The sequence below is a fragment of the Zonotrichia leucophrys genome, chromosome 10, assembly GCF_028769735.1.
Source record: "Zonotrichia leucophrys gambelii isolate GWCS_2022_RI chromosome 10, RI_Zleu_2.0, whole genome shotgun sequence".
In the NCBI taxonomy this organism is placed as follows: Eukaryota; Metazoa; Chordata; class Aves; order Passeriformes; family Passerellidae; genus Zonotrichia; species Zonotrichia leucophrys.
This window is the reverse complement of record NC_088180.1, coordinates 2,641,757-2,665,098: the sequence shown is the minus strand read 5'-3', so window position 1 is coordinate 2,665,098 and position 23,342 is coordinate 2,641,757. Positions and strand designations below refer to the sequence as shown.

The 23,342-nt window shown below is 45.0% G+C and overlaps 1 protein-coding gene across 2 annotated transcripts in view; it reads right to left on the bottom strand.

Moving 5' to 3' along the window:
• The window catches only part of BBS4 (Bardet-Biedl syndrome 4), a 37,637-nt gene that overhangs the window by 13,825 nt on the left and 470 nt on the right, over positions 1-23,342 (bottom strand). The window contains exons 2-7 of one of the 2 annotated variants that reach the window (XM_064722679.1): positions 21,928-21,979; positions 6,393-6,472; positions 3,740-3,803; positions 2,872-2,983; positions 2,260-2,332; positions 735-788 (exon numbers count right to left, since the gene is read on the bottom strand). In XM_064722679.1, the coding sequence (XP_064578749.1) occupies positions 735-788; positions 2,260-2,332; positions 2,872-2,983; positions 3,740-3,803; positions 6,393-6,472; positions 21,928-21,979 (435 nt within the window). Of the gene's footprint in view, positions 1-734; positions 789-2,259; positions 2,333-2,871; positions 2,984-3,739; positions 3,804-6,392; positions 6,473-21,927; positions 22,088-23,342 lie in introns of those variants that run through there. The other variant, XM_064722678.1, reaches the window with a different exon arrangement.

Genomic DNA, 23,342 nt, shown 5'->3' with positions numbered 1-23,342 from the left:
TTAAGTGAGGAACTGGGAATGGTTAAGTGAGGAACTGGGAATGGCACACTCAGACCTGGGAATAAAACTGCATTTCAACCTCCAAAACTCCTGTACTAACTGCAGGTGTAGTTCAAAAGGAGCTTCAGACACAGGAGCAAAACCTTCCCATGGTGGAAAAAAGGAGCTGCTGCACCTCCAGCAAACAACCCTGTAACTCCTTCCCTCTGAGTCCTGCCAGACCCAGGGAGCTGAGGTTTCCTGCAGGAAAATGAGGTGCAGCAGTCTGGGCTGGGGAAATGGTTTGGAGTTTTATCATCACCCTTCTCTTGCTTCAAGAGGATGGAGCTGGATTGCTGCTCCTACAAAGCCAGCAGTGTTCCTGGGTCTGCCTTTAAAGGACTCAGACACAGAAGCAGCTCTTATTGGAGCACAGCCCATTTTCTGTCTAGTTTGAGGTTTCTCAAACATTCCCTTTAAAACCAAAAATGTTCTCTGAAAAATCTTAGATTTCAGAAAAAGCCTCTGGCCCTGCCACAGGGTGATCTCCCTTTACACAACCTCAATGACTTGCAGCTGACTCAAAGAAATTCAACACACAAATGGGAACAGAGACAGCTCACAAACCTTTGCTCCCAAAAACAAAACACTGAAGCAAAAAACTTTCTTGAAGCCTCTTGCTGCAAATGATCCATTTCAAGCTATCAAAGAGAGTGAAATTTCTGGGATGCTTCCTTGCTTCCCACTGACCTTACCTTGTTGAAGTGTTTCAGGTACATGTAGCACACACCCAGGTTGTGGCTGATCTCCTGCATGCAAAAAAGCCAAATCAGCACAAGGAATGAAATAAAATCTGACAACTCTAACCCAGAGGAGAGCCCTGTGACTGCCCACACCCTTCTTGCTTTTTAGAACAAGTAAACCTATAAATTCCAGTTACTTCAGGCACCCACAGAGCTTGAGTGGGGTTGTACACAAAACATTACAGTCCACTGAGACAAAATCCACAGAAATGACAAAGCTCTTCTGAGAAATCAGACATTTTGTTTTCAGAAACAAGGAGCACAGACTGGTTTCTTCATCGTGGTGTCACCCTGTAAAACTTGCTGCCCTCATGGGTGACTCAGTTTGGCTGTACCTCAGTAGGATATGCACAGTGTCCAACCCAGCTGGACAAAACCGAAAGATGTGCCTCATTTTCCAAAACACAACTTGAGCACTGGAATATCTGATATCCCTCTGGCATCCTAAACAATTTTGCACAGAGTAGGGAGATCCCTTAGGGATCCTGAACACTCTGGTCTGTAGGGAGCATCCCTGCCCCTAACTCCTCACCCACAGTTTAACACACAAGGCACTTCTCAATTTGAGAAAAGCAAAGTTCTCCCAATTTCTTATTTTATTCTGGTGAGCATTTCACTGATTCATCAGCTTAGACAGCCTTGACCTTTGGAAACTCTCTTACTTCCCCATCAACCTGTTTTCCTCCATGCAGCCTCTCCAGCTGTGCAGAACTGAATCAGTGACTCCAGGCTGCTGCAGATTGCAGAATGAGGGAAGAGCAAAGTCTGATTCTGTTTCCAGTGCTGAGCCAGGGATGGGGAATAACTAATCAAAATACCCACTGGCATCTGCCTGCTGGGTTGTAAATAGGGTTACAAGCATGCCAAGCACTGGAAATGCAGGTGGAAGAAAGACTTGTGATACAAAAGGTTTCTGAGTTGTCTGGCACAGGGTAATTTGAATAACACCAAAGCTGTCCTTGTATCCTGAATTTTGGATGTAGTGACAAACAAAGGAAGGAGCTCACACATTGCAAGCCTACTTTAGAAACATTTTGCAGGCAAAACAGGCACCTGCAGAAGCTGCAAGGCATGGCCTCTCCCTCACCCTCTGTCACACCTTTCCCTTTGCAATGCTCTTCCTCTCTTTTTGTCTTTTTATTCAGAAGAGCTCATTTAATCACTGCTCCTGTATTTTCAACGATGTTTTGCATTACAAAAGCTTTGCCAATTACTCAAGCAAGTTTTAATACCTGAGGTTTCCAAACTCTCCCCATATTTCCCTTAAAGCACAGATGTGGTTATGTTAAAATTGATCCTTGGCCAAGTTCCAACACACTGCTCAATTCTCTGTGCCCCAAGCCAGGGATTTGCCCCAGGGCATGGGATTTGGTTCCTGTGATCCAAACCAGGCTCAGAGCACAGGCAGTGTGAGCTCAGCATGGTTTGGGACAAGTTTGCAGCTACTACAAAGATCTGCAACCTCCTGAACACTCACCCAGTCCTTCTCATCGAGTTTTGCTGCTTCATTGTACACTTCAATGGCTGCCTTATGCTTCCCCAGGAGAAACCTGCAAAAGGATTGCAATTCTTATGTCTTTCCTGTTTTCAGACCCTGCTGTGCAGCCACTATCACCTTTGCCAGTGAGAAATTATCTTATTTGCTGTATCTCCAGAGATCTGCAGGAGAGGTTTACAATCTCAGCACTGCTCCCTCTGGGGACCAAGGTCATCCATCCTGACACGAGTGGGGATGTAAGGAATGAATGCCCAGGCTCTGCAGCCTGCTTTTGTCTCCAAGGAAAGAGCCAGGTGCCTAACACAACCTTCAGCAACAGAAAAGGATCTGCAGGGTCAGGACAGCACCTGTAGCTCTGGACCTTGAAATCAGTATCACCTTTCTGCCTGGAGCCCAAAGAAAGAGAAAACACAAGAGCAGCCAGGCAGATAACAGAGATTCTGCTTAAAGAACAACCCACGCTTCTGGAAGCCTAGCCAAGTGTTGATAAGGAGGAAACATGTCTGGAATTAAGCAGCCTAAGAGAAAAACAAAGCATGGAAGGTCCTGGGTGGCACAGCCAAGAGAAACAACAAATAAAACACCACTCACAGGGATCGTGCCACCTGCTTGAGGTTGTCAGCGCTTCGGGGGTTCAGAATGGAACATGTCTGGAAAAGTTCAAGAGATTCTTGAATTCTCCCCTCCAAGCGAAATATCAAAGCTGTAAAACAACATAGAGCAGGCAAATGAATCCATTCTCAGCAGGAAAAATGACAGCAGGGAAAGAAGGGGGAGCACACATCTATCACATCAGTGCTCCTCTGGTGTTTGCCCCTCCTGCAGCACCCAGTTTTGTGTCTGAGGGCAGGACTCTGTGTGCCTGGGGAAATTCAGACACAAAAGCTTTAAGCTTTAAATCATGGGGAATTGCTTGTACAGATGCAATCTGGATTTGTTCCCTCCCCAGCCTCTCCAGGCTGCAGCATGTCCCTGCCAGCAAATCTCCACTGTCCCCCACCATGGCATTTGGAATTGCAATGTCACATTTTGGGAGACATTTTTAAGGGGCCAGAGGCAGGGCAGGAAGAGGAATGCCATCCTTAGAGCAAGGAGTGAGACAATGATCACCTGGGGTGGGTAACAAACAGAAAACATGCATCTGTAACAGAATCAAACACACAGCAACACACTGAAGGCCAGGAACCTTTGGGAACCATAACCCAAAGAAGAACTGATGACAAATACAGAGAAAACAGGACATTTAATCTGCCCATTTCATGTGAATATCCCAAATTTCAATACTAAATGGAGCAAGCAGAGGGGAAAAATTGTATTTTTTCCCTATGTTCTATGGGAACATAGGGTGGGGAAATTTCATTGATGAGGGAAATTCTGTTTCCCTCACCTATCCCCTGCATTGTTCTCTGTATCTCAAATCAGGGGTGACCTGCTTTAGTAAAAAGATTTTCAGACATACCTTGGACATAGACAGCATATTCACAGAGCCCTTGGGACTCCTGGAGCTGCTCTTTGATGACAGCCTGGAAGGACAAAATTGTAAGCTCACATCAATTTAACAAAGTTGATTCCAGAGATTTGGTTCCAGCCACAAAAACCACAACCCCACCTCTAACAAGGGCACTGGACCATGACTGGGACAACCACACAGTGAACACAACAGAGCTCTGTGCCAGGAACACTGTGGCCCTTTCAGTATTGCTCTGTTCATTCCTATTCCCAAAGATAATTAGGAACTACCTGGGGAAAACACCAGGAGGCATCTCTGAAAGCATCCTTTGCTGATAAGGGTATCTACTCCAGGCCCTTTGTGAAGAAATAAATTGAACTGGAGCAACTGCAGCTGAGTGAATGAAAGCCAAAACAACAAATGAGGAGTGAACAGGGAAAAAAAAAACCTGATGAAAATGTAAATTCTTGCTGGCTTTATCCACACAGCTCCCAGTGTGGGGTGGGGTGGCTGCAGCCTGGATATATTCCACAGTCACATCCTTTGGGAGGATGAACACCCTGGACAGGAATCAAGGGCATAATTCTGCTCTGAGACTCCTCTTTTGTGCAGAAGTGGAAGAACACAGGGGGGTAAGAGTAACTTCTGAGTGACCTGGTGCTTATCTGGCATTCCAGATGTGTATGGCCAGCACCAGCATGCCCTGCCTCTGAGAGGAACAGAAGTGAAGGACCTGAAAACTGAACCTCAAATACAGCACATGGGAGGAAAACTATTACTGAGAAAGTGATTCTTGAGAAGATATTAATTGAGAAGTTACTGTTGAGAAGAAGGAAAGTTCTTACTGAAGGAAAAGGAAGAACAGGCCTGAGCTGCTCTTCTCTCACCTGTAGCTGCTAATTTATCTATGTAACTCTTTACAAAGTGCATGATTATAAACCACTGTACTCAGAAATAACCAACATCTCCTCAATTCACATGCTCTGGATTGTTCCATCTACATAAACCTGGATTCTCAGAGCAAGAGAGGGCAATAGAGAGCTATCTTTTAGAGAAATCTGATTAATTCTATAAACCCTAAAAAGTCCCACAGCAAAAGGCCCTCAGCTGAGGAATATGATCTCAAACCCCAGATTTCTTCCCCCAGGTTTATTTAAGGTGCTGATGACAGAATTTAGACACAACTGGCAGCAGACCAAGCAGTCTCTGTGTCATCCCAGGGATGCTGCAGCTGCAGACTCTCAGCGATGTCTGCCTGGCACTTTGCTCAAGCAGCACTGAAAGGGTCAAAACCACTTTAATGCCTCCACTGTGGGGAGTTGATGTCAGTAAATAAACAGTTTTTAATGGCCTTTTAGTTCATTGAAAATTATGGGAGATTTTAAATTCTGTTAGAGAGGGAGCATTTCAAAGCACTGAGCGGGAAAGAGCAAAATTAATTAACACAACAGGTCATTTGTTTCTTACTGAGACTAAACTGATGGATTTTAACAACACCCAAGCCATCCTGGAATCTTCCAATTTTACTGCAAAATCACTTTTTTGTGAGCTCTGAGCAAAGGAAAGCTGGCCTGCCAAGCAGAGGAGTATTTATTAGCTGTCTTCTCTCGATTTTCCCCTGCTATTTCCTTGCTTCCATGACTGATGAAGACATGGAGACATCAGTGTTGCCTTTATATCATCCATTTGTTATTTTCTCTGCTTTCCTGAGCTGCACATATTTTTCTTTTCTGTACTCTGTGATTTCACATCCCATCACAGAAACAATCAACACACAGAATCACACCAAGAAACTCCAGTCAGACCACAAAAAAGGGGAAACAATTTTCTGTTTTGAGGGCTAGTCCAGCCAGTGTTTCTATCTATCAAACCAAGATCTGAGAGGAAATTACTCTAATGATACAACTCCCTGGCTCTGTTAATTAAGAGCTAAATGAAATTCCTCCAGCCTGCCCATTTCCTAAGCACCTCCAAGGCTTCTCCACAAGAGGCAAGTCCTGACCAAACTGGTGTTTCAGAAGCCAAAAAGACTTTTCAGATCTTTGCTGCACATGCCAGAATCAGAATGGCAACTCTTGTCCCCTCCTCCTGCCCACCATCTTCTTGTGCTCATTTTATCAGAAAAACACACTGTTAAATAAAAATTGCCATTTCCTTTGTCCACTTACCATTATAATTCCAGACCACCAGTTCTAAACTGCTCACCAAGCCCAAGATGAATTAGAGCAAGCCATGGATCATGTGTAAAATGAAAGAATTTTGCTCAAGAGTAACCAGGATGTTTTTTATTTACACTTGGTAGTAATGTTTCCCTCAACTGAAGTGTTTTCATAGTGTCCCATCAAGAAACCTGCATGTGGAACTGTGTTATTATCAGTTTGGAAAACCCTATCCATCACTTGGAACAACAGAAGTCTGCAGTTCTTTCCACTTTTCCCCTCCCAGTGACATCCTGAGCTCCCAGACTGCTCCAGAGAGCTGCACCCTCAGATCCTGAAGGCAGCCAAGGATTGGAGAGCACTGAAGTCATTTTACTCATGTGTTCTCTTGGTCCCCTTATTCCACAAGAAGTCAGGACAGAGGGTGGTTGGGAAACTGTCAAGAAAACTGTTTTTTCCTTACATCAGTGAAATAATTCCCACATTCTGGAGGCAGCTCTTACCTTACACTCCTCGTAGTCTCTGCGGACGTAGAGCAGATAAATCAACCAGTTCTTCCTCTCCAGGATTGGCAGCTCTGGGGCTGTACATGGAAAATATTCACAGAACAAGGAATCAGACTGAGCAGCAGAGAATCTGGGAGAGACAGTCCCGAGCACCCCAAGTGCCTGCACAAGGCAAGGAATTCAAGAGCTGAAACTGCAATTAATGATTTGACTTGAAGGCTGGAGTGTGGACTTCTAAACAGGGTCTGGTTTCATTCTACTTCTCAAATTCATGGATAAAACACCTTGCTCAGGATAGACACCAAATAAAAGCTCTAAGCTGAAAACTTCCACCTACTGGAAGATGGTCTACTGTGAGGTGTCCCTGCCCACAGCACAGGGTTGGAACAGGATGGGTTTTAAGGTCCCTTCCAACTCAAACCAGTCTGGGATTCTTAGAGATTTGAGGCATCGGCTCCTCCTGGAGCAGATCCTGGAGTAAACAGCTCCACACACACATTTTAATTCAACACTGGTTGGAGGAATTGCATCTTTTTAAATACACAAGAAGAAGCAGCTCAGAGGAAATGAGCTGGATTCACATTTTGAATCTAGGGCAAAAGAATCAAAGGTCTTTAAGATGAATTTCTGGGACTGAATGAGCAGGAAACAGTAGATAAACACAAAAAGAGATAGGAGAGAGGGGGTCTGAAGGTGTGAATAATTTCAAAAGGTCAAACTTAGTTCATTGAATCTGTGAAGGGACTAGGAAACATCACAGGTCTGAGAGACTGAAGCTACTGCAGAAAAACATTTGATGCAGTGGAGGAGGCAGCCTTGTGCTCCAGCATTTCAATGGTGCAGAGCTGGCAGCAGTAATTATGGCAAATCACGGATGGATGTTGCTTAGCGATACCCACGTCGGGTTTACAAGTTGAACACACTGCTGTGCATTTCATTAAGGCTGAGAATGTATTGCCGGGGACTGGAGTCTCCATTCTGAGGGGTAACCATAGCAACTGGCCCAAAAGCTCCGTGTTTGCAAGTCAATATTGTGACACGAATGAGCACAGAGGCAAAGGCAGGCGAGGGCTGGGGCAGGGCTGGGGGACACAGCACAGGGACACAGCACAGGGACATGGCACAGGGACACGGCACAGGGACACGGCACAGGGACACGGCACAGGGACACGGCACAGGGACACAGCACAGGGACACAGCACAGGGACACTGCACAGGGACACGGCACAGGGACACGGCACAGGGACACGGCACAGGGACACGGCACAGGGACACGGCACAGGGACACGGCACAGGGACACGGCACAGGGACACGGCACAGGGACACGGCACAGGGACACTGCACAGGGACACGGCACAGGGACACCTCCTGCAGCACAGGGACACTGCACAGGACACAGCACAGGGACACTGCACAGGGACACAGCACAGGGACACGGCACAGGGACACGGCACAGGGACACGGCACAGGGACACGGCACAGGGACACGGCACAGGGACACCTCCTGCAGCACAGGGACACGGCACAGGGACACTGCACAGGGACACGGCACAGGGACACGGCACAGGGGGACACGGCACAGGGACACGGCACAGGGACACGGCACAGGGACACGGCACAGGGACACTGCACAGGGGGACACGGCACAGGGACACTGCACAGGGACACTGCACAGGGACACGGCACAGGGACACGGCACAGGGACACGGCACAGGGACACTGCACAGGGGGACACGGCACAGGGACACTGCACAGGGACACTGCACAGGGACACTGCACAGGGACACGGCACAGGGACACGGCACAGGGACACCTCCTGCAGCACAGGGACACTGCACAGGGACACGGCACAGGGACACAGCACAGGACACAGCACAGGGACACTGAGCAGGGACACGGCACAGGGACACGGCACAGGGACACGGCACAGGGACACTGCACAGGGACACTGCACAGGGACACGGCACAGGGACACGGCACAGGGACACGGCACAGGGACACTGCACAGGGACACGGCACAGGGACACGGCACAGGGACACGGCACAGGGACACTGCACAGGGACACGGCACAGGGACACCTCCTGCAGCACAGGGACACTGCACAGGGACAGCTCCTGCAGCCCTTTGGAGGCAGCAGAGGCACCCCCGGACAGGCGGGCCCAGCTCCAGCAGCACAGAGCAGAAGGTGACACTGGGGAGCCCAGGGGCCCTTTGCCATCAGAGGTGAGGAAGAAGGAACCCTGCAGGGGGAAGGGCTGGTGCCAAGTGTAATTATCTTTTGGAATGGCTGAGCTTTAATTGCTTCTGGAGCACACCAGGCTCTTCCTCATAATCCACATCAAGTCCAGTTTCTCTTACAGCTCCTAAATCCAACATCCTTTAGGGAAAACATTTCACAAAGCCATTTTTATTTTCTTGGTTTCCAGAGCACACCAGGCTCTCCCCCCATAATCCACATCAAGTCCAGTTTCTCTTAGAGCTCCTAAATCCAACACCCTTCAGCTGTTGAATTTGGAAAACATTTCACAAAGCCATTCTCATTTTCTTGGTTTCCAGAGCACACCAGGCTCTTCCTCATAACCCACATCAAGTCCCGTTTCTCTTACAGCTCCTAAATCCAACATCCTTCAGCTGCTGAATTTGGAAAACATTTCACAAAGCCATTCTCATTTTCTTGGTTTTTCTTTCTTAAATTCCAGAGTATCCATCTAGATTTGTATTAGAGATGAGAATTAAATGTGCACACTAGCAATTTAAGGTCAAATAGCTTCTAAAGAAGGTTCAACTACCCTAAAACAAATAGAAAGCTTGCAGTCCAAACAAAAAAGTAATCCAAACACACAAAAGAGTAATCCAAACAAAAGAGTAATGCAAACAGGCTGAGCTCACAGAAATGCACAGATCAGGGATCCAAACATTCCCAAATTCTGCTCTGCTGTGGAGTATCCAGATCTTTGTAAGTAAAGCATTTTAATAAGCGTGTTCCTAGATCAGATTAATTGATTTCTGATAGCTTTATGTTTCCCATTTGTCCTTCTTAGAGTGAGAGGATGAAGGGAAGAGTCAAGAGGCTGCCTAAATAGCCACAAACTGATTGAAACCCCAATGTTTCACATCTGAAGCCCATTCAGGGGCTACCAAATTCACTGACACTCTGTAATTACTTCCCTGGGCAGGTTATTACCAGTGCCAGGGTGTGACAGACACACAGCACCTGGGGGTGCTGGAAATGCTCTGTCCCATCCCTGAAGTGCCAAGGCCAGCCTGGATGGGGCTTGGAGCACCCTGGGACAGTGGAAGGTGTCCCTGCCCATGGCAGGGGGTGGGATCAGATGGGTTTAAGGTCCCTTCCAACCCAAACCAGCCTGGGATTGTGTAAAAGCAGCTGGAGTCGTGTGCCCTTCCTGCCTGGCATCTCCTGGTGCCACCATCTGATATAAAACACCAAACCTGACACACCTGGGCACTGCCCACCTTCTGTAAGTATGGATTTAAAGACAGACACTGCAAACTCTGTGTACCCATCTACATTGCACTAACTGAAGTATCCTTTACCATTCTGTGCCTATTAATACAGCCTCAAATTAGAAAATCCTGCAGCTGTCTGAAATGAGGAATAGTCAAAAGAGCTCCAGACACACCCCACAGGTCTCCAACCATCTGTTCATGCCTTACTGGGAAGGTAAAAAGTGCCATTAAAGGTTAAAATATACACCAGTGTTGTGGGCTAAGATAAGATACCAGCACAGCAGAGAGGGGATGGAGGATTGCTTGTTTAATTCCTGAAGGAAGGAGCCTTTTCACACTTCTGAGACAAGAAGGATGTTGTACTCCACTCCCACACCATGGAAACGCCTGCTGGGAGCAGGGATGGGAAGGAAGAAATGCTGAACATCAGACTGAGGGCTGAGCACAACATCAGGGGAAGGGGAAAATCCAAGGATTTGCCTAAAAGTGCTGGGATGGAGAGAAAATGGAGAAGTGGAAAGGCACAGTGAGCCCCAGGAGTGAGCACTGCTGACATCTGCAGATAAAGCAGCTCTGCTTCCCCAGGGATGCACCTGTGAGCTGAGGAAAACTCTGTGTGATTGGGGAAACACAGGGAGATTTTATGCTCCTAAAAGTCATTTGGAAACAGCAACAATTGAGGAGACACAAATCCCTTTTTTTCTTCTTTCTCCCTAAGACAAGCAAATTGAAAGCAGACCAACAATTCTGATGTTTTTCAAAATCTGTGACAAAATTCATGGTTAAATTTGACACAGGAACATATGTGATCCCCCCAAAAATGGCTGTGGGAACTCAAGGATTACTGCCAGGCTCTGTGCTCTATTCAGATGCAGAAAAAATTAATGGAAATTATTTATATACCTCTCCAGAGCCTCAACCACTTAATGTGCATTCCTGCTTTCCCACAAAGCAGTGGATACCTGCTCCTGGTGCATTTATCTCCCTGAGGTTTGCTCCCTCAGCCTGCTGATAAGGGCTGTCACAGTGCAATGGGTCATTCTCCTGAAGAAGATGAAAATACAAATGCCTGTTAATTTGGGTCTCTAGCTCCAGAGAAAGGGAATAAAACACCTTCTTCAATATATGGACCTTCAGGATTTTCTCCTGTGTCACTGCTGGATGAAGACACACTTTTCTTTGTCACCTCTAGCAATAATCCCAGGCACTGCACAGGTTGGAAAAGTGTGGTTTAGATCCTTCTAGCAGTGAAGAAACAAAAAGCCATTATTTGCTGTAAATCAATCTGCCCAAAGGCCAGCCCAGGAAAACACAATCATCAAAGAACTTGGTATCTACATCAAAAAGAGTTTATAACTTGCATAATTGTCTTTCAGCCTCTCTTTTGTGGGACCACAAAAGTCCTGTGCCAGGGAGTCAGCCACCAAAAATATGATTAAATGCCTTTGAAGTGTGTTTTGATTGAATTCAAAAGGGAATCCATCTGATCCCCTGGCTGGCCAGTGATTGATTGCACCAGCCACTTCCAGCAAGGTGATTTTTCTTTCTGACAATGCTCCTTTAAGGAAGCCACTGGAGCAGAAACCCTGACAGAATCACAGTAAGATCATCAGGTTTGTATCTGTGCTGCTCTATCATCACTCTTCCCTTTATTCCTCCTCTTATAGATTTTCTCAGAGGACTGGAAAAAAATAATAATGAGTTATTCCCTTTTGTGTAAACCTCCCTAGGTAATTATTTTGTGCTTGCATCTTCATATTGGGTAATTATAGCTTAGGGATGAACTATCAAACAGTGAGGTTTAGATTTAATAAAAGGGCTTTAAATTGCTGTAAAAACAAGAGGGGGAAAAAGGCCCCAGAAGCTCCTATGAGATTTCATGGGGGAAATGATTGCTAAAGCACCAGCAGGAAGAAGTGGCTCAAGAAAAAGTTTTAGTCATCTCAGAGAGAAAAAACCAGTTCAGAGCCCAGCCCTCCTTCCAATCCAGATCATTGGAAAGGGTCCAAGCCCCAGTTCACCCCTTCCAGCTCTGAACCCAGCCTGAGCAAGAGCAGCAAAGGGGCAAAAGACTCAAGGAGACACAAGAACTTGTTATGGCCCAAAATCCCCAATAACCTAAAGCACACCTAACATACAGCACAAAGAGAGGACAGAAGAGCTTTGCAAAGGCAGTTAAATAGAAGTATTTTTATTTTTTTATTCTGCGGTAGCTTCCTGAGCCACAGCCTGGATCCACTGTGGAAGGTACCACATATGTGGGATAGGTTTTCCAATAGGATTCAGCTGTCCCTTTCCAAATTCTAATTCAAAATTCCATGGTGCAAAACAGCATCATCCAAGAACAGAGATATTTTCAAACCTAACAAACACCCAGGCAGTGCCTCAATCCTCTATTGTGACATTTTGATATTGAGGCAGCAGAAGCACAAAAGAACATCATAAAGTGAATCAGAATCCCAGGATGGTTTGGGTTGGAAGGACCTTGAAGATAATCAAGTCCTACTCCCCTGCCATGGGCAGAGACACCTTCCATTACCCCAGGCTGCTCCAAGCCCTGTCCAACCTGGCCTTGGGCACTGCCAGGGATGCAGGGGCAGCCACAGCTGCTCTGGGCACCCTGTGCCAGGGCCTGCCCACCCTCACAGTCAACAATTCCTTCCCAGTATCTATATCTAAATTCATTATTAAATTTGACACAAGAACATATCTGATCCCCCCAAAAATGGCTGTTGGAAGTAAAGGATTATTACCAGGCTCTGTGCTCTATTCAGATGCAGAAGGAATTAATGGAAATTATTTATACACCTCTCCAGAGCCACAACCATCTTAAATCTTGAAGCCCCATCCAGCCTGGCTTTGGACACTCCCAGGGATGCAGGGGCAGCCACAGCTGCTCTGGGCACCTGTGCCAGGGCCTCCCCACCCTCACAGCCAGGAATTTCCTCCCAATATCCCATCCATCCCTGCCCTCTGGCAGTTTCAAACCACAGCACCTTGCTCTGTAGAAGTCAGAGCAGCAGCAGGGCTGTGGCAAAGAGAGATGCAGGTTTTCAGCTGCCATCACCGGGCCAGGCTCGCTGGGACACACAGCAGCAGGACTGGATGGGTTTGGACATTCAGTCCCCACTTCCAAGGCATCCTGGTCATTGCCTTAATGGCAAACTCCCAATGGCACAAAGACAACCCAGCTGTCCATTCCTGCCAGGATCTCCATCACTGCCACTCCCAGAGCCTGGGGAAGGTGCAGCCATAGCTGTGGTCAGAGCCCAGACACAGCTCTGTGCTCTCCTATCCATTTAAATAAACATGCACAGGGAGGATGAGCCCATCTGTGCTGTCTCCTTTTTGCCTTGAGCTTCACAAGCTGCCAACGCCAGGAATTCCGCTCCCGTTTGGAAATCCAGTGTCAGGGAGGGAATCAGCATCTTCTGGGCAAAAATTACATTAAAATAAAGGGCACACACTCCAACAGCTCTGCAGGGAATTGGATTTTCTGAAACAAGGTATGATAATGGAGAGAAAGCATTTGTAAGCTCTAGTATCAATCTTCTTATCAAGATTTAAAACTCACAGACTGCCTCGGTGTGAGAAGAGCATCCTACAAATTTCTAGCAGAGCCAAATTTGACAAGAAATCCTCTTCCTTCCTCAGACTTTTACTGAGACTGTGGCAGTATAAATACATTAGAGCTTTGAAAGAAAACTAGCACAGGAACATTGCTCTTCCTACGCCCAGATCCATCCTGGGAGTTTGAAAATGGAGCTGTTAATGTATTCAAAACTCAGTAATAATGAAAAATAACCCCAAATCCCAGCACTCAGAAGAGGCTCCACGAGCTGTATTTCACTCACCATGTGTGAAGGAATATATGTGAGAATAGAGGGTTTTGTATGCACAAATCCCTCTAAAATGGATATAAACAACAACAAAAAAAGGACCAGCTTTACACTGCAGCCTTTCTCTGTTTAATCCCTTTTCCCTGTGTTTTCCTGTTTGCAAATTGTTGCTGGAGCACCTTTAAATCAAGCCCTGGAGCTGTGTGGTTGGAGGTTATTTACAGTCAGCTGGGGTTAATAAAACTCCTCACACAGAGCCCGGCGCTGGCTGGAGCTGTAACTCATGCCCAGAGCTGCCTCCCACGGTTTAACAGCTCCACGAGGCGCAGGCAAAGCTGGAAGGAGCCTGCAAAACAGAGGTTTAAACAACAAAAAAACCCCACATTTCTGACTCTCCACCTCCCCCTGCAGGAAAATTAGCCAGGGATAGATGAAAGACTTCAACGTTGTATCTTAAATCTGATTTATGCTCCAGGGCATGGGGAAGAAGGGGCATTTTCTCTTGCTACTATGCACTGCATAAATCTCATTGAGTTGCTTACTCAAGATTTGTGGTTTTTTTCTGAGTTAAGACATTTACAGTTCTGAGTTACTCCAAAGAAAGATGGTTTCCTTTATGAAATAAATACCCTGATTATTCAGTTAATTTGCCATATAAATAGAATTGATTTATTTAATTATTTGTGTTCTACTACATCCTGCTCAAGTTCAACCTGAAGGTGAAGTGGGGTAATCTGTAAATAAACACACACTTGTCACCCCCCTGGATATCCCAGTAACAGTGAGGCTCCCAGGGCAGAACCAGTTTGGTCACTGGGAAATCTCTGATAGCAGCAGGAGCTGCTGAGATATCACTGGGCAGTCCTGAGTCCATCTGGGGGGATGAGATTTGCACACATCTTTAACACAAGTACGTGATCCTGATCATTACTCCATTAAAAGTTTATATCAAGCCTGATAATGCTCAATTCAAGTCTAAAATTTGATTCAAACAAATAACACTGGAGAGAGGTTTAGTAACAAAAACCTTTAAAAAGAAATTTGAAAAAGTATGGCTTTTCTGAAAAATGAGAACTGAAAGTCTGTTTGCTCTTCATGAGCCAATTCTGACCATCAGTGCTGACTGCTGAGCAGAGATGTGCTCAGAACAGAGGAAAACCAAAAAATAGGGGAAAAAACCAAAAACCAGGCTACTTTATATGGCAGTTCTCAAGTCCCTGAGGATGCAGACACCACATTTGGAGATACTCAAGGATCCAAGTCCTAGTATGACATCCCAACTCCTCTCTGTTTAAATCATGCTCTGCTTGCTGCCTTGTGCTCTTGTAGGCAAGGTGAGGTCTGAGCCCTCTCTGGGTGTGTGCTCCCAGATTTGGGGAGCAGAGCACACCCTGGCAAAGGCATGGCAATAAAATCCCTCATGAACAGCACAGGTGGCCTGAGATACTGCTGCCTCCTCACTGCCTCCTCCCACAGCAACACTGGCATGGGAGATATTTCCCCCACAAAGTGGCTGCAGGCATTCCCAAAATAACCAGCTTCTCATTAATTCCAGCATCAGGAGCTGGAAGTAGTTTGGGGATTTCCAGTTCTAATCCCTCCTCTGGCTTTAATTCCTATGCTTAGTCTTTTTTCTGTCTATAGCATGGGGTATTTTAAATGAAAATTGAAACTAAAATAGTTGTAAGGCATTTGTAAGAAAAGCTTTTCCTTTAGAAAGCAAAATAAAATTCCAGCATGGAGAGGACCAGCATCCAGCCACATCAGTCTTTGAAATTTCCCATTCCATAAGGAACAGCACCTAGAACCTGTCCTCACTTCATCCACTGCCAAGGAATGTTACACTGAAGGAATATTATAAGAACATAGATATATTTACACAAAAAAAATATAGAAGTATTGCAAACATTTCAATGCTCCTTACACAAGACTCTCTAGTTTGAGTTGTTCCAGCCTCATTGCCTCAGGATGAAGTTTTCCAGGAGGGAAATCCCAGCCTACCCCAGGATGAGCATTTGCTGTGCACCTTCACTCTTCCCTACTGCTCAAATGTGTTAATGACACAGTCTTTAATTACACAGCCACAGAAGCACACTCTGCCTCCCTCTAATTAGAAGCATAAAAATGAATCACAGTCATGCAGGGGATGAAATTATTGAGAAATATGAATAAACCAGTGACAAAATCCCGGGACTTGCAGCGTGTGTAATGCAGCTGGAAGCGTTGGCAGTGAAGGGGACAAGCCCTGCAAGGAGTGAATGGAGATATTTTTTATTCAAAAAACCTCCAGTGAGCTGCTCCTTGCTCAACATGTCCTGTCATTCCTGTGCCACAGATGCTGCTGGAGAGCTGGGCTAAGTGTAACAGGTGATTCTGTCACCAAAAACTCAGATGCTCAAATTCCAGCGGCACAGACATTGGGAATTCTGACTCTTGAGTGAGCTGCATCTCCTTCCAGTCTCTGAACATGAAGCTGTGAGTGAGTTGCCTTGGTCTCCAAGGAAGAGGCATCCTTAGGAAGGGATGGATCCCAGCCCAGGTGGCTGGGAGGGGTCAGGGAATGGCACAGATGCCCTTTGCACTGGCTACACATGGAACACGGGTGATCTGCTGAGACTTGCTCTGCATCAGAGATGTCTCAGTGCAGAGAGATGAATCCCACCCTTCCTAAATTTGTCACTTGCTATTTTTACAGAATTATTTTTAAATTCCCACCAGGAGATGCTATTTTATCTGTATGCAGCATGCCAACAAACTGCAGCTGAAGGCTTCTGTTGTGGTGTGAAGCAATGGGTGGCAGCTGGGCTTCAAAATCAGAAAACACTTGCCTGGCACCAAGGACTTTCAAAGAAGCTTCAAAAAATGAATTTACCTGTTTTAAAAACTGCCACTAAAATGTTCCCTGCTGTGCTGCCTGCAAAGGATTCCCTGCTCCTCTCAGCACAGATATTAATATACACACACAAGAGGGCAGAGCTGTGCTAGCACATTCCAATTTAAATATTACCAGTTCTTTGCAGTGCAGGGATTACTGGGTTGTTATTCTGGGGAGAAGAGGATGAAGAGAAGGATATTATAGAATTTAATTACCCAGAAATGATAATCCATTTTTTAATCTCACTACTCCAAACTAGCAGCTGCATCAGATCCTGAGCATCACACACAGCACTCGCTGCTCCCCACTTATCGGCGAGATGGAAATACCCAAGTCTCTTACATAAAACAATGATGTAATTACCAACTAATCTAGCTTATTTAGGAACCAATTTCTTCCCACAAGGTTGGGGGTTCAAATGGACTAAAAGATCTTGGCTTGCATGTGGCCAAATGGAAGGGAATGGGTATGGAGAGATAAGGGCTGGATTGGCTCCCTCCGACCATGACATTCCCACTAAGGCCTTTTCTTTCTGACACACTTAGAAGTATTAATTAATTTAACTCAAGGGGGTTGTTTTTATCTGGATTTCTCAGGCAGCTTCACTCTTACAAGTTCAAAGGCAGCTTTGAAGCCAGCTCAAAGAATGGATTTATATTGATTTAAGAAACTGTACCAGAAATTCAGAAACGATCAGCACTGCAAGTGCATGGAATCGACTCCACGGCGTGGAGAGTTCCTGCTCTTCAGATTAAATACTCACAGAATCCCTTAAAACATCTGCAGGAGCAGGAGGGATCCCCACTGGTTCATCTGCACAAGCAGGAGCCTCCCAGAGAGAGACAACACAGCTCATCAAAAGCCACTTACCTCTTTCTGCATAATCTGAGCATTATTTATTATTATTTATTGCATTATTATTTATTAGCACTATTAACAGCCACATTTTGAGATTGTTTATTGGCACTTCCTAACCAGAGCCACCACCCACCAGGCCAAGCAGTGCATTGTAATATATCCATTTAAATGATACTTTTCATTTCATGTCTCCAAATGTTTTGTTAACCAAAAGCCTGCAGCATCCAAAGCCTGTCACTGGATATTAGGCCAAGCTTGTGGTTGATAAATGGAAAGCAACAAAAGCCAGAGCACTTTGCCAAAGGTCACAGACAAATCCTTCCTTCAAACCCTAGAAAAAAACATACCCCAAAAAATACCCCAGTGCCCAGGCCCAGGAGAACACTTGATGTCTGCTCATAGTTTTACAGGGTTTTCATTTTGAAAATGATTTACCTGACCCTTCCTGTGGTAAGTGTAGAGGTGGTTGATGACAATTCAGAATTCTCATTCTTGACAGATTAATGGATTTTTAGGACAAGTTCTTCCCAGTGATTCAAGCAAAATCAATTTTGCTTCAGTGAGTTTATTATACTGTGTACATATTTAGGATTCTACCTTGTCATTAAAACACCATCAGTGCATCTCAGAAAGTCTGAGGTCTCATATTCATGTAGAAATCCAAATGCATTTAAAATTGTCCCATTAACCTCTGAACTGTTATTAGATAAACACGAGCTCAGAACTTTCTTTCTAAACGTTTTTCCCACAATAAAGGGAAATAAATTTGAGTTATGTTCCATAAAAATCAACAATATAAGCTGGTAAAAGCAATTCTCCACTCCAGTACCATCAGATCCTATAAAATTATTTGATTTGCCTGTGTGGGAAAAAGAAAGTGAGAAGATGGGAGACAGCCTATCTCAATTCCAAACCAGCAAAGCATTTAGGAAAATACCTGATTAATTTAGAATGCAGGACCTCAGCACACTGACATTAACTCCTTATCACTTCAAGGACCAGAGCTTGAATTTATTTATTCCACCCTCAGTTGCTTGGGGATCAACAGAGTAATGGATGGAGCAACAAAGGGAACTGATTTTGGGAGCAGCTCTCCCAACAGGGGATAAAGGACAAAATAATGAATGCTGCTCCTGTGTCAGCTGCTGAGGGACAATTGTCACCAGGGGTGGCCACGGATACTTGGAGGGAGTCACCTCCACCTGAGCTGTTAATTCAGATCATTGCATGGAGAGATTTCAGACCTGATTCCACCAACCCCATCTGCTCCAGAACCTTGCTGAACACTCCTCCTCTTCCTCAAATCCCAACTTTAGGGCTTTGGCAGCCACACATGGTGGATCAGCTACTCCATGAACAAATCCCATCTCCAAACTCAACATTATCCCTCTAAGAGCCAAACAATGCAGTTGCTAAACTCTGCTTGTAGGTTCCACCTTTTCTTGGCTCACAGGCAGGATCATGGGAGGAAAGCAGAAAGAGGGAGGGGAAACTCCTCAATTCAGGTTCAATATATCCAATGGAAAGTAAGAATAGAGAGGGGAAAGCTACAAAATTCAGGTTCAATATATCCAATGGAAAGCAGGAAACAGTGGGGGGAAGCTACAAAATTCAAGTTCAATATATCCAATGGAAAGTAAGGAACAGTGAGGGGAAGCTACAAAATTCAAGTTCAATATATCCAATGGAAAGCAAGAATAGAGAGGGGAAGCTCCTCAATTCAGGTTCAATATATCCAATGGAAAGCAAGGAACAGTGAGGGGAAGCTACAAAATTCAGGTTCAATATATCCAATGGAAAGTAAGGAACAGTGAGGGGAAAGCTACAAAATTCAGGTTCAATATATCCAGTGGAAAACAAGGAACAGTGAGGGGAAAGCTACAAAATTCAGGTTCAATGTATCCAATGGAAAGCAAGAATAGAGAGGGGAAACTCCTCAATTCAGGTTCAATATATCCAATGGAAAGCAAGGAACAGTGAGGGGAAACTCCTCAATTCAGGTTCAATATATCCAATGGAAAGTAAGGAACAGTGAGGGGAAGCTCCAAAATTCAGGTTCAATGTACCAAACCTGCATTGCTGAAAACGTGGCCTTCTGTTAAAGCTACAAACCTCAGGTGTGTATTTTGTCATTCCAATGATTTTTGGCAAATTTGAGACTCCATTTTCAGAAACACACACATTTAATGCCTCACTCCTGCCCAGTACAAAGACAGACAAGCTGGCCAGGTTGAATGCAGCACTGTGATGGTCAATGGCTTGGTCCCACTCTGCTACACCTGTGTGCAACCACATCATCCATTATTGCTCTATTTGGGCAGGAATTTTACCCACACCAAACTGTTCATATGGTCTCTGCATTTCACAGAAAACACTGACACTAAAGCTTTATGCTGCTTGAAAACACAATGCAAATATAAAATGGCAATTTGCTGCAACAGAAAGTGGCCATTCAATGTTTAAAATAAGTTTAGCAGTACTTTTCTGTTCAAACACCACTGATGTAGCCTGGCTCCTAAAGTTCACCGTAATTCTCCTCAGCCAAACTAAATTGGGATGAAATATTTAATTAAGATGTTCTACAAATATTCTATTAAAAAACCACAGCTGTCATGGGAAATAGATGCTGCTCTTTCCTGCCAAATTCCACCAAAAAATATCCAACATCCTTTCGTTCTCCCTCCTCCTCTTTTTCATGCCCCCAGTCCCCCACCCACACACAGAGGACACTGTTACATCACTCCAAGTGCAAATCTTTTTGCTGCCCTCATTTCCCAGAGATTAACGATCAGGCAGCTCAAATCAGCTTTCCCAGCTGCACTGAAGTCAAACATTAAATGGCAAAGCCCAAAGGCTTTGAAGGCATTTCAGTCTGTGTGTGCCAGGCCTGGAGGTGCCTCAATTTACCTTAAAGGACAGAAAAGAGAATTACAAAAGTCACGGGCTAGAGGATTTTTTAAGAAATCATCCTGGTTTACTTGGAGTCAAGGGTTCTGTCAGTGTAAAAGGGAGATCCAGAGGCACAAATAAATGGGATTGCACAAGGAGGCAGAGCAGGGTGGGGGTTATGGAGGATGAGATGGGAGTCATAACCTTTATAGGAAAGGCTAGAGATGAAATAGCTCACCAGGGAGCCCATCAGTGCCTCCATGGAAGTCACACTAATTGCCTCAAAGTAACCAATTTAGAGTCATTTCAGAGCAATCATTGCTCTGAAAGAGTTGAGGGTCAAGATAAAAGTAAATTTGGGAGTTATTTTTACTTTCCTTTCTCCTCAGCTCTGGGCAAGCTCCCAAAGAGTTCTGGGCTTGTGCTGAGCCATCTCCAGGACAGCCACGCTCTGCTCAAGGGCTGCAATTCTCCTACAGGAACTGGGACTATGCAAGGTTGGCCTGAGCTCCCCAAAAGCAAAGGGGTTTTTGCAGCTTCCCAAGGCCTTCATGCAGGACAAAGAAGCCAGTTTGTCATTGCAGAGTGTCACTGCAGTGCCCAGCTGCCAGTCTAACTCCTCTTCACTGCCAGCATCACCCCAAGGCAGGCTCCATCCCATTCCCCATCAGGAATACTGTGCCAGGGCAGAAAATGGCCAAAGGGCTCTGCTCACCAGTGAGGGTCCCTGAATGCAAAGGAGGACTGCTCTGGCACTGGGAGGAAATATTCCTGATTAAAATCTGAATTGTGCGCTCAAGAAAGGAGAATCTATCAAAAACCAGCCCAAAAGCTCAGCTCAGGTAGGCACAGAAGCTCTGCAGTGAGCACAGCTGGGCTGGAAGGGGAGCAGTGCACAGAGAAGGGAACACTTTGTGTGTGTCAGGACAAGTCCTGCCCAAGGAATGAGGGGAACAGAAAAGGAGAGGCTGAAGAATTTACCAGATCCCTCAAAAAACAGCAGGATTTGGTCAAACATTTGGAACCAACAACAGAAATTGTACCTGTTCCAGTTCAGATTTAACCAAGACTTCAAAACCAACAATTTGCACTGAGTGAATTAACACATTTTCATTATTAAAAAGAGACAAGCAAAAGCAAATAAATGATAATTAAACTCACAACCTGCCTGATTTAATATCACTTTTACTTCAAAAATTGGAATATGTAACATAAAAAAAACCCACAAGACAGAATGTTTGCTCCCAAGATTATTTCCAGAGCAAGACATCATTCTGAAGACCCAAAACAAACCTGTTACTATTTGAGAGGATAAATGAGTATCAAACCCATTAACAGCCCCACAAGTGAGTACACAATAAAATAAACACTCTCCCAGATTATAAGCAAACATGATACAGGCTGTGGCTGTGGCAAGTCAGCCAGGAACAGCACTGAGCTCACAGAGACCCTGGAAAAATACTGGTACTCAGCAAATTACAGTCTAGACAGTCTCCCCTTTTCCCAGAGGACATTTATTTCCTCCTAGACAGCTGCAAACACTACAGAAGAAACCTTTAAACCAACCTGCCCAAGAAACACAATCACATCTTCAAACAAACCTTTTTTAGGACGAGGTTTTGTTGGTTCTGTAGCCGCTGGCGATGGAGAAACCTGAAAAGACAGAAACCAGGAGTAGTAAATAGACCAGGCAAGGGTTCTTGAAGCTCTGTTCCAGAAAATAATCAGAAAGGACAACTGGCAAATCTCACAGGAGGGCATAAAAATAGCAGCATTGCTGCTGGACAAACTCTGCCCTGCCAAGCAAGGCAGAGATTTCTGATTAAATAAACACCCCCATTGTGCAGCACATCCCTGTTGTGGGGTCACTTCTGATCACCTGCATCCCAAAGTGATCTTTACCTTGCAAAAAAAAAACAATACTGGAGCATTTAAGGACCTAATTAGAGATCACAGAGAAAATAAGTCAAAGGCATTTATCATCAAACATTTATGAAGTTAATTAGGGCAAAGCTGTTCCTGGGAATCATCTGAGTGCACAGGATGTGAGCACAGGGATGTCCCATCACATGGAGGGCAGGGAACCTCCCCCAGCAAACACTGCCCAGAGCTCCCAGTCCATGGAAAATACATTAATTTTATATGATTGTCTTACTTTGCATCAGCCATCAAACCTTCATGGAAGAGAAATGGACTTACACAGGAAAGTATTTTTATTTTTCCTTCTGATTTTTGGGAAGACACAACACAGGATTTTATACACCTGTGTCACTTTCCCTCTCCTTAATAAATAATTTTTAAAATCAGAGATTCAGACAATCTTTGTTCCTTGCAATGTTTTGGGAACACTTTCTGGTAGCATCTTTTTCTTTACTGGAGATGGGGCAGATCAGAGAGGCTGAAACATGAAAAATAACCTAAGAAAGGCTCTTCCTTTTGGTTTTTTTTTCTTTTACTGTTTACTTTTTTGTTTCTTAACAGTTTCTAAAATTTTAATAACTTTTCAGATTCCTATTGTGAAAAACTGAACTGGATTTTCACGGATTTACCCTACTCTGAGCACTGAGGTTATTCCTCAGCAGGAATAACCAGCACAATCACCTCATTTTTTTACATATTGCAATTTTTTTTTAATCTGCACACCCATCATTCTGAGTCCTCTCACTCTGCTAAGACTTTCCTGGAGTTTCTCCTATTTCCTCCTCACCTGAGTAACTTTGTACCCGTCCTTTTGTCCAGGTAATTTCTAAGAACACTGAACAACCCAGGCCTGGTACTGACCACTGAAGGGCTCCACAGCAACCACTCTCCACCTCAAAAAATTAAATAATTATGGAATGGCTTGGGTTGGAAGGATCTTAAAGATCATTTTGTTCAGTCCTCTGCCATGGCAGGGACACCTTCCACTGTCCCAGGCTGCTCCAAGCTCCATCCAGCCTGGCCTTGGGCACTGCCAGGGATGCAGGGGCAGCCACAGCTGTGCCAGGGCCTGCCCACCCTCACAGGGAACGATTCC